The 17,303-nt window shown below is 38.7% G+C and overlaps 1 protein-coding gene across 3 annotated transcripts; it reads left to right on the forward strand.

The window, feature by feature from the left end:
* The first annotated feature begins 1,744 nt into the window (after window positions 1-1,744).
* Window positions 1,745-16,219, forward strand: LOC143847263 (uncharacterized). Of its 3 annotated transcripts, none has more exons than XM_077356035.1 (7): window positions 1,745-1,896; window positions 2,770-2,937; window positions 3,136-4,672; window positions 5,210-5,461; window positions 7,617-7,697; window positions 10,345-11,058; window positions 16,020-16,219. In XM_077356035.1, the coding sequence occupies exons 3-7, from the start codon at window positions 3,446-3,448 to the stop codon at window positions 16,074-16,076; spliced, it is 2,331 nt and encodes a 776-aa protein (XP_077212150.1). In that variant the 5' UTR covers window positions 1,745-1,896; window positions 2,770-2,937; window positions 3,136-3,445; the 3' UTR covers window positions 16,077-16,219. The 3 variants fall into 3 exon arrangements, with proteins under 3 accessions (XP_077212150.1, XP_077212148.1, XP_077212149.1); XM_077356034.1 differs by adding an exon at window positions 2,485-2,498 and having other exon boundaries at window positions 1,759-1,896; window positions 2,770-4,672; XM_077356033.1 differs by having other exon boundaries at window positions 2,770-4,672.
* The last annotated feature ends 1,084 nt before the right edge of the window (window positions 16,220-17,303 follow it).

Genomic DNA, 17,303 nt, shown 5'->3' on the forward strand with positions numbered 1-17,303 from the left:
AAGCACATGTTTTCCATGTACTTCATGGAACCATGCAACCTAGCAAATCCCTAAGGCCCCCCAACAATTAAGCACATGTTTTCCATGTAATTCAGAAATTCAAATTCTGAATTTCGTTTGAGATTGTGACCCCCCAACCTATTATTGGGCTCAAAATTAAATGTAATTTTGAGCGAAATAATAGGTTAGGAAATGACAATTGGCATTCAAAAATCTCAAACGAACATGGCCTAATTATGGTGTCTTTTGGTGCAAAGACACCGAGAATGTATTGGGTTTTCCACATTTCATAATCTTATATTTTTCAACCACTATCGTTCATGACATCTCCATTCTCTCCCTCTCCCGTTCTCCTCATCCGCTCTCAATCCTTGATTGAATAATACCTTGTGAAAAGTAAATCCTGGTTGCCAGATATAGCCTAGAGTTTATGAAAAACCTTAGATTTATAAAGTTTTAAATTACCTTAAGGGCCACCTTGGTTTTCACATTGTATATAGTATAGGATAAATTATATGGTGTAAGGGCTTACAAATATCAACGGCGGTACTCCTACCGTATTGTTCTAAGCCCTTACACCATATAAAATCTAATAGCATAGATAGATAAATAAATTTAGGGCAATGATAAATTCGCACCTCCTGAAGTAGGCATAAGCACCCGTTATGATGTGATTTGACGTGAAAAAGTGTTAAAGTTGAGCACTGTTTACATCAAATCATGGTATAAGGGGTGCGTTTGCGTACAGCAGGGGGTGTGAATTTATCATTGCCCTAAATTTATATCAAGAATTTTTTTTTTTTATACCTATATAGAAATTTACGAGTAAGATATTTTAAGTTACGGTCACATCCTAAATCGATAATATATCCTACACATAAACATATTCTTTCTATTGAAAATTTGTATTAGAAAACTTTTTCCAAGAAAAATTTTCCTCGAATTTTTTCTATATTGTGGATTTTTATATACCTCAGGGCATAACATGCATTGGGACCATCATTTAACAACACATGCTTTGATAAAGTGCCAGCGCATCATTTTATACCCATGCATAGTATGGCTGGGGCCCACTATTTTACACCAGTAACCTCTGCCCAAATCCATGCACAGTGTAGAGCCCATCTTACACCGTGTTTTGATATGGTGGGCCCTACTAACTCCACTCAAACCTATAGAGGTTTAGAGGTCGGCCTAAACCTGGTCAAGTGGCTTGTATCATCCGTTATAGGTTCGTGGGACACCTGGCATCAATGGTAGGGCCCACTTCTTGGCCTCTACAAAAATTGACAAGTGGTTGTGTTCACGCAGGCAACAGACAAACTTCGTAGTTTTTAGGACATACTAGTTTCAGATGTACACATCTGTCATTTCTACAAAGGTCGAGAATATTTCGGTCTTTTCACCATGCCTGAACAGAGCTAAAGGCTATTCTGTTCTGCCGTTGATAACGCTGTCTGTAATGCGAAAAGATGTATAATAGCGTGAGTTTTAAATAAAGGATATAAATAGGGAGATGCTTTTTTCAGCCCCCTGTGGGATAATACGCCTCCCCTTTTTTAACGTTAATTATGGGCAGACTTTAACGCTTTCTGAGTTTCTGACCTCAAATCACATTAAAAGGAGGGGCGCATTATCCTACAGCGAGGGCGAAAAAATTACTATCCTAATATATATTCGCCCCCTTTTCTTTACTTCGGACAGCCCTTCTAGTGTTAAATAATAATTTACCAGAAAACTCTGGTTGAAAGCTGACGCAGATAAGAGAGAGAGAGAGAGAGAGAGCGGAACCACATAAAGAAGAAGAGGAGGAGAGAGAAAGATAGGGTTTTCTACTTCTCCAATATAATTCAATTTTTTTAAGAAAAATGCATGAAAGATCAGAATGGTTTACAGGTACGTACTGTAACCTGATCATTAGTTTGGATTTTTAGGCTTTGGGTTTTGGAATCTTCTTCATAATTTTTGGCATTAAATTTTCTTTCCTTTTTTTTTTTTTTTTTCTTTTTTTTCTGTTTTGGTTCTGTCTTGTTGGTTTTCATGTGGGTTTTGTTGATTTCTAGGTGGGAAATGTTTTTTTGTTATTTGTTTAAATAATTTCAACTCATATTTCTCTTATATTTAAGTAATTTCCAAAAATAATGTATCTGTTATTGTATTTATCGATTTTATACTTTAAAATCTTTTAATGGGTTTAATCTGCCAAAGGATTCTGATGGGTAAGATCCTTCCTTTTCAAGGAAAATCTAATATGTTTTGATGGGCAAGATCCTTTTGTATTACGTTTTTTACGTTTTCCCGTTTTTTCCTCAAGCCTCTTAAATAGTTAAATGTAACTGCTTTTAGGGGCTGATTTTATGCTGTTTTTTTCTTAATTATTTTCTTCTTATAGAAATTTTTAATTTGTATTATCTGCTGGTTTTCATCTATAAAAGATTCAATCTGACTGAGTGTTGTTTTTTTTTTGTTGTTGTTGTTGTGGAGAGCTTAATCAACAGGTAAAAAGAGGATAGTCTATTACTTTTATTTTCCCATTTATGATATTTTGATTCCACAATTTTTTTTTTTGGTGTGGGTAGTTGGTCTTATTATTGTAAAACAAAAAAACCCACATTAGCAAGGTGAATTAATTTTGATATTTTGGGTGTAAATGAATGAAAGAAGATAGAAATTCTATTAGTTTTCATATTTTCTTCATATGAGTAATTCACCCAATTCATATGCTGATTTTTACCTTCTCTTTCTTTCTTTTCTCTTCTTTTTCTTTAGGATTGTGCATTGATTTCTTGAGCAACCATGAACCGTCTGTGCCTCATCACTTTCCAACATTGGTACCAGGAGAGTCTTTCTTTCATTTCTTTTTGGATTCTTAGCGCTGGCTTGCAATGCCCCATCCGATCCTATAGGCGAATGGCAATTGAAAGAATGGTACCTCTGGTATATAGATAGTAGTAGCTTCTCTAAATTGAAATTGTAGTGGAAATCAAATAGCGTTTTATCCATTGTTTCAAAATGCGGATGCAAATCCTAGTTGACTCGGAACGACATGGTCAATTACTTGGTTGATGCGGCTGAGTACTCTGTTGACGCGGTAATGACTCGGAAGATTCAAAGGACTCTTGATTGACTTTGTAGGGCAAAAACGCGGACTCGGACAAGAACATGGCCAAGTTAAAAGGGAGTGAACTCAGGGGTATTTACAATGATACGGGGGAGTTTTGAAACTATGGTTTTATGCTTTATCTTGTTCGGTGGGATTGATGGGGATGAGTAGAATGGTTCCATTCTTTGAACAAGAACCCCAGAGGGGATACTTACTTTCCTTTTGCAAACCATTTTAAAGAATATTGTACAGAAAATATAAAAGACTAGGAAAGAAAGGTGGAAGGGACCAAGCACTCTTGCAACATAAGACCACAAAATATCCTTGTCATAGATCTTAATAATGGGCTTGCCTCAAGCTTCCTCAACCAAAACTGCCGATGAAGTTGCGACATCGTTGAGCACTTTTGTGCAAACTCCATCTCGGTTTTCTGGTATAAGGAGCTGCGAATTGGATAGGCTGCATGGAGGAAGCACGAGTAACATGATTGATGGTGATTTTCCTTCCTCTTCTCTTGGAGATTTTCAGAGAAAAACCACCTTGGAAGAACACCCTAAACACCCAGATGGATTGTTTAGACAGAGAAGTACTGTTGATGGTGCATCAAACATTCATGGATTGAAGATTGGCTCTAAGGATAAAATTGGCTTGTTTACTCCCAAAATGGGACGAAGCATTCAGAGTCCTGTTTCAAGGGTTGTAGGCTTTGAATCAAATGAATCAAATCCTTTCGTTAATGGGTTTGAAAAAAATTTAACAGATAGAATACAGTCATACAATGCAGCTGGTAGTTCCAATAATTCAAATGATTCACATGGCCCACAGGTCAGGAAGCGTTTGCTGTCCCCTCTGAATGGTATGCTTTGTACATCCCAATTCCATGAAGATTCTCGAGGTATTGCCAGGGGAGTTATTCCAATCGGTTCCAATGGTTTGAGTCCAGATGTTGAGAAGGCCAATGTTGGCAATGACAATTATCTCGATGCCTCAATTTGGTCCATTTCTAGACAGTTAGAAAACAGTAGAACAAGTTCTGTTTTTTTCACTGATGGTCCCTTGCTTGAGAACATGGAGTCGATACCTCACAATCATTTTTTATCTGCACAGGGGATTGATGCCTACAAAGAGAATAGTAAGATAAGAACCCTTGATGGGGAAATAACCATTTCTCTGAAAAAAGTAGTCTCAACTCCTCTTTCTTTGTCTCCTCTTGGTCCAAAATGGTCAGAAAGAATGAAAACCGAAGGCAGACTCTGCATTGGTTTGTTAAAAGAGTTGAAGGGTGACTATTCTACATCAAAGAATTATGAATGGTCCATTGAGGAAGATGACTTTAGGATGGCTGGCAAGTCATTTCAAGATCTTGATATCTTGCAGAGAGATTCAGGTCCATTTATTCCTGAATGTACTCCTTACATAGGTGGGAATTGGGCCCGTGATTCCGCCCCCATGCCTCATAGCATCAAGTTTGTCAGAAGCTTGAGTGGGCTTTCTGTTAGAAGGTCTTTGGTCGGTTCATTCGAAGAGTCTCTCTTATCTGGTCGGTTCTCGTCGGGCAAAACCAGTCAGGTCAGTATTTTTTTATTATTTTCGGGGATATTTTCTTAGGAAGTTTCTTCATTTCTTGTTGGGTTAAGTGTTTCTGGTAGACCGACCAGATAACTTATCTGGTCCGTCGCCAGAAATAGAGTTGGGGCCCACATTGTTGGGGTGATCCAAACCATTCATTTGTTGGGCCCTGTAGTAGATAGGGCGTTCCCATAAAATCTTCTCCATAGGATGACCCTAACCCTCCGATTTATTTAAGGAGTTTTAAAATTGACAGCACCGAATAGATACCTCCACAGATCAGAGGGTTAGGATCATCCTATTGAGAAGATTTTTTGGGCACGCTCTATCTACGCCAGGGCCCAACAAATGTATGGTTTGGATCACCCAAACAATGTGGCCCCCACTCTATTTCTGGTGACGAACCAGATAAGTTATCTGGTCAGTTGATCAGGAACACTTTTTCTTTTCTAGTTACTGGTCTTGCTTTGTTACTCTCTATTTCATAGATATCTCATGCTATATCTGGCATCCACCTTCTTGTGGCTTCTTGTGCAGAAAATTGATGGCTTTCTGGCTGTTCTAAATGTTACTGGAGGGAGCTTCTCACCCCCAACTCAGAAGCTTCCTTTTTCAGTAACAAGTGTGGATGGAGATAGCTACTTGCTATACTATGCATCGATTGATCTTGCAGGAAATTTGCCATCAAGCAGATGTAAAGGCCTGAAATTGAAGAGAAGTCTTAGCATTGATGATTCCCGAGCAGCAAGAAGCCGCTTGCGCATCCCTATGAAAGGGCGCATACAACTGGTACTAGGTTTCTTAGCCCTCAAAACTGATTGGTGATCAACTAAGTTAGGCCTGTTTGACTTTTGGGTTTGGATATTAATAGAATGATTCAAATTCGTAGTACAAATCTTAATTTTCCTTTTTTCAGATTCCTTCCCTCATGCTGCCAACCAACTTATTGAAATACTAGTATTGTTGGTTGTTATGCTATGTTTGAAAGAGTAAAAACCTTAAAAGATCACTGTTTTGACACACTGTTTCAAAACTCCTGGCATCAATCGTCGCCTCTCCCAAGTGAACTCCCTTTTACCTTGGCTGGGGTCTTATTTTAGTCCGTGTTTTCCCCACCAAGTCATTCAAAATTCAGCTAATTTCCCTTTATTATGACCACGTCAACCGAGTAATCAGATGCACTGCCCCGAGTCGACTTTGATTTGCTTTGGCCACATTTTGGCCCACATCCATGTTTTGAAACACTGGTTTGACATGAATTGATTTCATACACTCAGGGATTGAATATGCTAGGACATCTCATTTATTTGTTTGTTTGTTTATTTATTGTATTATATTTGCAAAGCAACTGAACCTTTCTTATGGATAAAGTTTCATAAACACTAGTATGCCATGCTGTACTTTGATGTCTTAGATTCTGTGTTTTCTGGCCATTGAAATATGGTAATAAAAAAATTTGATATAGAAGTCCAGTATAGAATGGCCGATGCTTTGTGTCTGTATTCTTTTGTAAATTGATTACTAATTTTGGCCTTTTTATGTTCCAACTGTTGCTTATTGATTCAGTGTATCTTTTGAAAATTCCGCATGCGATAACATAATAGTCCTGTTATTCAAATGAAGATTCCTATTCTTACTGTTGTTATCATTGTAACTTACCTTCAAGCACTTATATTTATCTTTCCAATTTTGAATGGGTGATGCCATCTTATATCTTTTATATTGTTTTAGTGAATGCTGTTACATAATTTTTCCATTCCATGTATTTTCATCTCTCAGGACATTATCTACCGACAATGTCCTCAAAATCATTGTTACACTACGAAATGTGGCTAATGTCAATAACCACACATAATGTATGTCAGTCTTTGAAAATGGCTATAGTTTTCAAGCAATTTATGGAAATATCCATGCTACGTCGTGCTGATGGCCTGCTTGCTTGGGTTTTCAATGGCTCTTTTAATGTCTAGAATGGGGAAAGCATGTTGCCCTTCCTCATAGAAGGCTGAAGAAATATGAGCCCACCCATGCTCTATGGGTGAGGATTAGCTAACCAAAATTTTGGGATTTTTGTTTAGATATCAAGGTTGGGACTAAGCATGATTAAGCTGACAATGCAGGACCTATTGTAGTGTATGCTTATAACGATTCTTTCTCTCCTCCACCCTAAACCTGATTCCCTTATTTAATTCATCTCTAACCTAACAAATGGACCTCCAAGCCCTTGAGCTTTTACATTCTCACCCTCCAAAACCCTCCCTATATGTAACCTGCTATAACCCTAATCCAAAGGCCTCCTCCCCCTCCAAACCCCTAGAACCACTTTCCCAGTAAGGACTTACTTCTATGCATCACCAACCTGAAGTCCTCTCATTTTCTTTTTTACGCACCTCCTCATACCTTACCAAATGTCCGTACTTCTTTCTTTCTTCCTTTCCCTCCCAACGAAAATATATCTATAATATTTCCAATTTTTAGTGTTCTTTGTAGGAATCTTGAATAAAGACATAGAGTAGATAGGCAAGTATGATAAAAGTCTATGATATGTTTGCTCATAATAATTTAGTCTCGATGTTAGTATGATCTCATTTTTCCCTGTGTATGTTTATAATATGTGTGTATGTTTATAATATGTGGTATTGGATTTAGGTAACTAATCAGATTGAACATGGACTTTTATTTATGCATGGACTGAGAAATTTATTGGAACTTTCACTTTATTATGGGGCTGCAACATTTCTTCATGCATTCTTAGTGATATAGAGATGGTTTTCTTTGTTTTTCCAGCAAAATTGTGCCTTGGTTCTCACTTGGTTAACTTTTCCAGACGCTGCTAACAATTAAAATGAAGCATTTCTGATTTGGATCTATGAAGGATATATTTTTGTAATCATGAACAGAAGATCGGATTTTATCTCCTCAGAAGGTGAACTCATTTTTACAGGTTCTCAGCAATCCAGAAATGACGCCTCTTCACACCTTCTTTTGCAATTATGATCTGAGCGACATGCCGGCTGGAACCAAGGTATCTCTTAATTAGAGAAGCTATATGATCTTTTCAAAATTTAAGCCGTAATTTGCACTAGGGATTGAAGCCAAGGCTTCTATCTTCTAGTCTATTATTCGTAATTTGCACATTGAGGTTTTCTTTTTAAATTTGGATTTTTGTTGCTGTGATTTATAACTTCATATTTCATTAGCAGTTATTGCTTTCTATAACTTAATATTTCAGTAGTAATTGTTGTCCCGAGTAACTTAAATGTGTTCTGTAAATTGATTGGATTGTGTTATTTTAGTATGCTGTCTGCCCTTATCTGTAGCATCATCTCCACTCGTCCTTCCCAACCTCTTGACTGGTTTAAAGTTTCCCTATTGTAAAAACTTGTAGATGGTCTGCTACCATAATAGGTTCCTATCAGGTAATCTTTTAGCCTTTACATCAAGAACTTTACACCTACATCCTTGCATGGCTGAGATAAAATGGCACTATTTTTATTTTTCAGTTGGTTGAATGTTCTAGACTGCTAGTTGCACAATATAGTTGACAAGGAATTTTTTACTCCAATTATGAATAATAGACTATTGGGTTTTTGACTCCAGATTTTACTAGTCAATGGAAAAGGGAAATGCCAAGTTACTTATGGTTCTTCCTAAAAATTGTGCATCGTCTGTCTTGGGTGAGTAGCTGTGTGATGCATATTCAGAAGTTTGAGGATGTTCCATCAGTACAAAATACATATGCAGTAGCCAATGTAGTTCCTTACTAGACAGATGGTAAGCAATCTCACTAGTCAGAGTTACCATAGGATGGTTGCCCATGGCTTTATTCCTATGATTTAGCCGACGCTTTGAATTTATTGCCTGTCCTGCCATGCCTGACACGACACGCATGTCCACACGTGTCGACACTCCTTTGGACACTTTTAAAGGTAATGCTAGAAGTGTTAGACTTAATGTGGGTGTGTGGACACGTTTTTGTACTGTGTCGTGTGACATTCAATTTTATTATTGAATATTGTGTTTACCTCTTTTATTATTAAGTCTTCTTTTATTATAAACTTCTTCCCTTACCTCTTCTTTACCTAATATTTGCTGCTATATTCCCTCCCATAAACCTAAACTCCTAAACAAACTCTTATTCCAATACTATATTCATTGTATCATATTGGTTGGTCTCCCTTTCTCATTTTATATTGGAGATGGAAGAGAACTAGATTAAATTGATGATTACATTATTATTTGGTTATCTCATATTTGTTTTAGATTATAGTTGATTAATTCTAAGATTTATTAGTTTGTTAAATGAATATCATATTTATATTGTTACATATTGTGATAGTAATTATATTGTTAAATGAATATCATATGTGTCACCATTTCTAGATTTTTAAATATTACCATGTCAAACAACCTGTATCTGTGTTGAAACTCAACACACGGATCCGTATCTTCAAATCATGATTATATACACTTTGTATTTTAGTTGTGTCCCTGTTTCTAAATTTTGGGGGTTTGACGTGTCTGGCACTCCGTGTCCGTGTCGACACGCGATACTCTTTTCCACGTCCACAAATCATGTCGAGCGGATCATTATATTTGAATCTCTAGAGAAGGGATCTGCAAAAACGATGGTGTTTCTGCTTGATCATCAACAACCACCTACCTGTATTATCTTTCAAGCGAAATAGATCCACGGGAACGACGTTGTTGCTGCTGCTTCAACCACCGTATTGCTTTGATACCAGTAATGGGGATTCAATTTTAGCAAGAAGAAGGGGATGCTGGTTTAATGGTACGAGCGCTCAACTGATTTAAGGATTTTTTGTTTTCAATGAGATGATTTTCTTGGGTTGATCCAGTGTAGATATAGAACACAGGATAAATCCCTAATTACGCTAGCCTATTGCCTCGCTCAAACTTTGCTGCATATACCGCAGCTAACTCCCCTTCCAATGGGTGAGGCCATGTGACCACTACCCAACAGATTTTTCTGTTGATTATGACGGACATTGTGAAGTTTTTTCGGCTATTCTTGGTCGTTGACGTTGCCTATGGGACCCCTTCCCATGTAAACCCGAACCTCTGCAACCCTGCAACCCTATCTTCATCTTGCCACCCAAACAAAATCCATCCAGTTGCTGTTTTCATCGGTGTCCATGAGCGGCCTTTGATTTCCCTGCCGACCGATCCCACGTCGCATTGCGTTTCCGAAAGCTGGAATGGATGGCGAAATCGCAGGAGAGAAATGCTCTGCCTAACCAGAACCCTTGGTTGTGGTCATTTTGTTTCTCGTATTTTCATTTTCCCCCCCGGGTTACCAAAAATATCCTTCGATCTGCGAGAACTTTATAAGGGTGTGGCGGGGATGCCACCTCACCTGACAGGCTCCCGACATCCAGATAAAACCCCTGCTTTCTATTTGCTAAGATGACAACTAAGCTGGGAGTTTTGGGCTTCTGGCACTTGAAATCGATGCACAATCCCTGCTTTTGCTGGGATTTATGGTAACCAAACAGAGCCTTACTATATGCTAATTGCTGTGCTTCTCTGGTTTGTGATATCCAACAAAATCGATCTCCTGTTATGGTTATAATTTGGTTTTGTATCTTTCTTTTTTTGTGGTGAAATTCCACTCATGACTGATTTTGTGTCATACTGTTCAATGGAAACAGACATTTCTGCGGCAAAAGGTCACGCTAGCCTCTTCTGGATCAACTTCTATCCCAGAAGGAAACAGAGATCTTGTTGTGAAAAATGAACTCATGGCAATTCCAGTCTCAACGATTAGTCTCCCTACACAACATAATGAGAAATCTGCCGATTCTAATGAAGTCAACATTTTAGATACCCTGATATCCATAGACCAAACCTCCAAAATTGTAAAAAATAAAGGCTCTGATAGTATGGGTTGTGTATATACAAGTGAAGTTCAGCCGTTTGATCTTCCAAGTCAATCGCAAAACAAAGGAGTGATGAACCCATCACACTTTTCCCCGAGGGCATATATTAAACAGCCAAACCGGTTTGATCTTGCCGCTGATACGAAAAATTTATGTAATTTCAACTCTTGTGAATTCCAGAACACTTTTGGGGAGGATTTAAGCCCTATGGATACATGCGAAGTAACTGACAGAAAATCTGTACATAGTTCTTCAAAGGTCAATGAGAATACTACCGGTGCAGGTGTTCTGCGTTATGCTCTGCATCTTCGTTTTCTATGCCCTTTTCCAAAGAAATGTGTAGGGTCAATGCAGAGGTGCAAATCTGACCCTTTATCTGAACCACATGGGAACAATCTGGCCACTGAGGGGGAGCGGCGCTTCTACTTATACAATGATCTAAGGGTTGTGTTCCCTCAACGCCATTCTGACACAGATGAGGGCAAGGTGAGCGGTTTAACTTCCATATCTGAGATGCTTTTGATCTTGATCAAGTTTTGTAATGCTTCATTCTGAATTTTGTTTCCCCTATACGTATACAAATTTGAGTAAATTTTTTGATACCTTGAATGATTCATGTTTCTGGAATTCTATATCTTTGAACTGGGAATGAGTTTAATTCATGCATAGTGATGGTTTGGAATGACATTTATGCCCAATGAGTGTCGCTGTTGAACGGTTACATAGCTGTTTTAACTGCTAAAATTCTTGGGCACTACTAGGTTGCACATTAGCTGGTTCACACTTAATTCCTAATTCCTTAAAACTCCATTCAATGCTATCTAAGATTCCAATTGTGAATCTGAAGGAACATTTGAAAACCATCATTTTTTCAGTCTTTTTCCTAGTTAATAATCTATGTGCTTGTTCCTTCAGTTGTACTCAATGACATAGTCCATGTGACTGAGAGCACATTCAGAAGTATGGAAGATTTTTTTAGGCGGTCATTTTTTTTATATTTCAGGTAGCCTCATTTCTTATGTCAAATATTTTCTTCAGAAGCAGAAAATGGAACTTTGGCATTAATGGGGTGGTAGTCATGTTTCCAACGTCAAGTCATCCAACTTCCTGATTTTCTTACGACACGTTGCAAGATTTTTAACAGAAGGATCTAGTCTTAGTTTCATTAGGAAACACCCTACTTTCGAGTCATTGAACCCTTATCTTAATCTAATGTTGGATATCTGTTGGGAAGGGTGCTTATCTTACAACTTTCTTGCAATATATCCTTTTTTTATTATAGGTAAGCTGGGGTTAGGTAGGATAGGTCCCCCTACCAGTGTTTAATTTTAAAAAGATATTACAATCGAGAGCACAAAGCACCAACTCTATCCCTATATCTAAAAGAAAGTGAGGAAACAATGGATCTCAGGTTATCCAAATTCTTCGAACTAAACCTAGAGACAATAACTAGGGGAAAGGGAGAAAACAATGGATTCCCAATGATCCAATATATGTTGTGGATGTAGCTCAACACTCAATGGATGAGTGCTGAATTACGGAATGGGCTAGCTTGGTGGATGCTATTGGGATATTTGTTTTTTTTGAGAAGAGTATATTGGGACATTTGTGAGCGTCTTCTTTGGAACCTCTGGCCATGGCTTACCTTTGGAGTTGTTGTGGTCCATCAATAATTCTTCTATTGAGGCATCTTGGCCTCTAGCAGGACTGGTCCTGGTCACATTTTCTTTGTCTTCCATGACTGAGAATCTATTTCCCCGCCAATCATCTTTGTGGTCCTTGCCTTTGATCTAAGATCTATCCACTTCTCCCCCTGGATTCCCCCCTCACTGCTTGTCCATGAGCTCTTGGTTGGTTTCTCTTGAGCTGCCTCCCCTATAATTGCCGTTTTCATACTCCGGGGAGGGTCTGCTACAATTCCCTTTTTGGTGGGTCCCGCTTCTTCAATCTTCCTATGCTCTAATTGATCGGTGTCTGTTTTGTTGGCTTTTGCTGGTCTCCACTCCATCTTTTGTTTTATGGGTTCAACTCATGTGCTCTTTGGGCAATTTTCTGGGTGTGACTGAACTCTTTGTATGTTACACAGGGATTCGACTTCCAATCGTATTCAATGTTTGTGTAATGGAACCCATAGGGGTGAAAATGTTTATACAGTCAGGGAGAGTTTGGCCAGCTTCCACCTCTACACATGTTCAGGCATAATTCAATCTTGTAACATCGCTCGTTGGGGAGCCCATGTACAGAGGCTTGCCTATATAGCTTGCAATTCTACTCGGGTCATTCTGTGTCCAGAATTTGAGATGGAGCCCAGAGAGACAACTTTGTATTGGAATTGCTGTTGTCTTAGTTTTTCGCCGGCGTGTCCGGTGTCATTCTGTGTCCAGAATTTGAGATGGAGCCCAGAGAGACAACTTTGTATTGGAATTGCTGTTGTCTTAGTTTTTCGCCGGCGTGTCCGGTGTCCATCTTCTCAAAATCAGAGGTCGCATTCCATAATTATGGTTCATTGTTTCTAGTACGTGGGTGCAATCCTCATGATTAGTAAATTTGAACAGGAAGAAACCATCCTCCAAAGCTAATAGCTGGAGTTCGCCTTTTAGTTTCCATTTGCGAGCCAGATTTTCTTTTAAAGATGGGAAGTATGGCCTTTGCCCGAGGAAGTATCCTACCAAACAGTTGGTCCATCTTTCCTCCACCTCCCGGAAGCTTTCATCTTCAAAGAAGGCTCTGTCTTTTCTTTCAGGTGGAATGTAATCCAAATCGAGAGATGAAGATCGAGTGGTCTTGTTGAAAAGGGAACTCTATCCTTTTTGACTATCTTGATTGCTAAGGAGGATAGCAGAGACACAATCCCCCTATAATTTCAGTTTCTGGTTTCTTGCTTTATTTTCCCCAAGTCCTTAAAAGGGGGAGATTTGGCCGACAGATTCGGTGACTTTCCAACTGCTACAGTTGCCTTTTCCATGGGTTCGAGGACGTTTCCAAAAGCATCGTCTGTATCACTTTCCTTTATCATGAAAGGATTATTGCTTGGACGAAGTCTTCAGGGAACTTTCCATGTTGCTGCTTGAGATTTCCATTAATTTCTCCTAGCTCCGCTCTTATTCCTATTTCCACTTCGGTTGTACCAGGATTGTGGGAGATGAGATCTGTGACGATTTCTTTTTCAATTTTTGGTGGGTTGCTATTATGGATTACTTCAACTTGAGGAGGAAAGTTCCTTGGAATAGCTTCTGTACCATAGTTACCGGAGTGGGAAACGAATTCGGGAAACGAAACGCGAAACGGAAATGGGAAATGCATGAAAAAAAAAAAGGGGAAACGAGAAACGAGAAAATGATATAAAATCGTATGAGAAACGTCTTAGGTAACGCATTAGAAGCGTTTCAGGAACAATAGAAAAAACACACATGAAACACAAGGAAAACACGAAATATGTGGTTTTGTAGATTTAAATTTTGTTAATTTCAAATTTCTATTTGATTTTTTCATATTTTTATTTTAATTACAATATATGCTATTTTTTTAAATATCTATTCCACAATTTTTTGTGTTTTTTCTAAAATCATTTTCGTAAGTTCCACACATGTTTCCTACACGTTTCACTTGTCTTTTCTATGTGTGTTGCATACATTTATCACGCGTTTCATACATGATTTACATAAGTTTCTCATATGTTTCCCATGCGTTTCAGAAACATTTCTCCAATTTTTTTTATCATGTTTCGGAAACGTTTCCGAAACGGGGGAAACACATTTTAGGGGAACCGAGTTTCCCTCCCGCGAGAAATGCGATTTAGGGGAAGCGGGTTTCCCACCCACCCAAGTAGTTTCTGGCAACCATGTTCTGTACATTGTGGACTTTCAGCATCAACATTCACTGTTTTCTATTTTTGCACATTTCCTAGGAATGGCAAGTTCCCATTTTAATGTAAGATGCTCTTTTCGTGTATCCTCGCGTTAGTCGTCTTCAACCTCCAGATGATCACTTTCAGTCAGAGAGTTTTCCAAACCAGGGGATGGTGATGGTGTTCTGACCATATTAATAATTGTCACCCTTTTCAAAAAAATAAAATAAGGTCACTTATCTCAGGTTTGATGGTAATTCTTGATGAGATTTTGGGGGGTTGGGGGTTGAGGTTTAATTAAAGCTCTTCGTCTATTTCAACCTGATGACCTGACAAGATTTTGGGGGTTGGGGTGTGAGGTTGAATTAAAGCTTGTCGTCTATTTCTTGCTGGAGTCTGTGTTTTTCTTCTTCTCCTTCTTCCCCAAGGAGTGATTCCTATTTTTCTTCTTCTTCTTCTTCCCCAAGTATTGATTCCTATGTCCCTGGCTTGGGCCGGGTGGTTTGAGTGTGTGCATTGCTTCTTTCTTCAGTAAGCTCGTTATGAGATTCATCAAGCTTGACCCAGCTGATCCAAAATGGGAGGCCGAGAACCCTAATTCTAGACATAAAGCAAACCCCTTTGTCTTCTTCTTTGACAGCTCTGGTTTTCTTCCTCTGTTCTCTAGACTTCATATTCTCCCACAAACTTTTCTTCAACCAATTTTAGGGAATTGATCGCCATGCCCAGAGCAAATCTCCAGTACTCACCGGTAGAGAATCCTTAATTTTAGGATTTTCTAAATTTGTAAAAGACGATGTAAAATTTTTCACGTAATTTTTATTTTATCAAACTACACTTCCCTACTTTTTGCAAGATTCGTGTTAAAATGGTCACAGTTACCATCCTTATCCTCCATTTGACCTCAGACAAACCATCTCGTATGATCTGAGCTCTCAATGAAAGCACACCATGTTGATCTGTAATTGGGCTCAGAATTATTGACATGAATTCAACACATTTTTAAATAAATGTATGTGGAGTGTTTACCTCTCCTTCAGCCCGGCCTTGAATAGTGGAAAAGCATCATCAGTAAACAGAACCATCCGATGTATCTTTATCGACTGTCCCAAGTGCCCTCAAGCTCTACATATTTTATTTCCCTATAAATGCTCAAATTACTACTGCCTTGTGTTTTCTAATCATCTAGAATTGAGGATGCCGGCATTGAACCAAATAACCAAATACATGGATTATATTTGAAATGTTTGAAAGATCTTTCTTAAGGTAATATCATGGAAAAATTGCATTTTGCTTGCGGGCGTCAAAGTTCCTCATCGGGGTTCCATCGTTTACTGGATCAAACATGAGAATACTGGTGTTTGTTTGCTTGTTTTTCTTTAGTTTCTAGTGGGTTTCAGAAAGTATCTGCAGACTAAATCCAGGCTAAAGTCTCTCGCTAAAACAATTCGCTTCCTCTGAAGCAAAGCTTGTTTCAGTGCTAGTTTTCTGTGATTTTGATCTTTAGTTCTTAAGGGTGCTTCTTAAATATGCTCTTGATCATATGCGTCCTACTTCATCTTCTTGATCTTTTGTCTGAGACTTCTTTTTGTCATGGCAGTTAAATGTGGAATACCATTCTCCGGCAAATCCGAAATACTTTGATATCAGCAACTGACAAGGCTTATAGCCTCCGGCTTCAAACAACAAGTCTGAAGGTGGATATATTTTGTACATAGGCATATCAACTTGGTGGGTACCCCCGCCTTTCACCTGTAAAGATTTTCCATTTTTAAATAATTGTTGATTTTTCCTTCCTCACAGCATCTCTTTGCTTGTCATTGATCTTAATTATAGTCGCCAATTTTCTTCATTCTTATCTTTTGTTGCGTGCTGGGAAAGGTGTTTATCGTTGTATGATGATTTGTTTCGCTTTATGCTGTCATTGCTATGAAATTGTCCTCTTAAATCAATGATCAACGATTCCCTTGTTTGATATGTTACGGTCCTAAGTGGGTGCCTGCCTAGGTATGGGACTAGGTGGGACCCAACCTACTATAGGATGGGTTTAAAGGGCCTAGCCTAACGTGTTCCATTAGCTCTTGAGCTTTTGGCGTATTGGTTAGATACCTAACATTTGATATCAAGAGTAGCTACCATGTCACATGTTTGAGGCACGGAATGGGCGACCCATGCAGATAACCACTTGGAAAGGGCTGCCCGGTTAAAAAAGGCTAGATTGAAAGCCACCAGAGTGAAGTTAGCACAGAGTGGGCTACTGCAGTAGGGGTGACCTGTGAAAAGGGCTACCTGAAAAAAAGGCTAGAGTTGTTGCAGAGTGGGTTGCCGAGGATTGCGGATGTAGAAGCGTGATGGAATGTTACGTTCCTAAGTGGCGCCTAGCTTAACGTGTTCCATCATCTCTCTGGAGCTTTTGACGTATTGATTATGTACCTAACATGATGCGATATTTACACCGCCTCAAGCACCCTCTGCTTTTCATATGTTTTGGTTGATGATGCAACTCATTGGGACTTTTAGGGGCCGTTTGGATAAGTGGATTTTAGAATCCATGTTTTAGCTCGAAAATAGTGTACAAGAGGGTTCATGATCAAGCTGCTGCATGCTGCCTTATCAACATTTATTGGATTTTAAGTAAGAAATCCAGGTTTTAGAAATTTCTCTCCCATCATGAGATTTTAAAACCTGGAAACATGGGACGGTCTCCTGCTCTCTTGCTGTCGGAAAGAAGGGCGAGAAATCAGAAAACAACGGCGGGTCTCTTTCTTCTCTCATCTCCCATCTACAATTTTGAGGAAATCCAAGATTCTAAAATCCGAGGATTAATGTCTTAAAAATTGAGCTGGCGAATTAGAGGTCATGCTAGGACCATGGATCGACTCCA

This window comes from Tasmannia lanceolata, unplaced genomic scaffold, assembly GCF_043159265.1.
Source record: "Tasmannia lanceolata isolate RefF3 unplaced genomic scaffold, GAP_Taslan_0.1 ptg000015l, whole genome shotgun sequence".
NCBI lineage: Eukaryota > Viridiplantae > Streptophyta > Magnoliopsida > Canellales > Winteraceae > Tasmannia > Tasmannia lanceolata.

Coding starts and splice junctions, on each gene's coding strand:
- LOC143847263 (XM_077356033.1), top strand. CDS start 3,446: ATGGGCTTGCCTCAAGCTTCCTCAACCAAAACTGCCGATGAAGTTGCG. Junction 5,462..7,616: donor TGAAAGGGCGCATACAACTG/GTACTAGGTTTC, acceptor TCATTTTTACAG/GTTCTCAGCAATCCAGAAAT. Junction 7,698..10,344: donor ACATGCCGGCTGGAACCAAG/GTATCTCTTAAT, acceptor CAATGGAAACAG/ACATTTCTGCGGCAAAAGGT.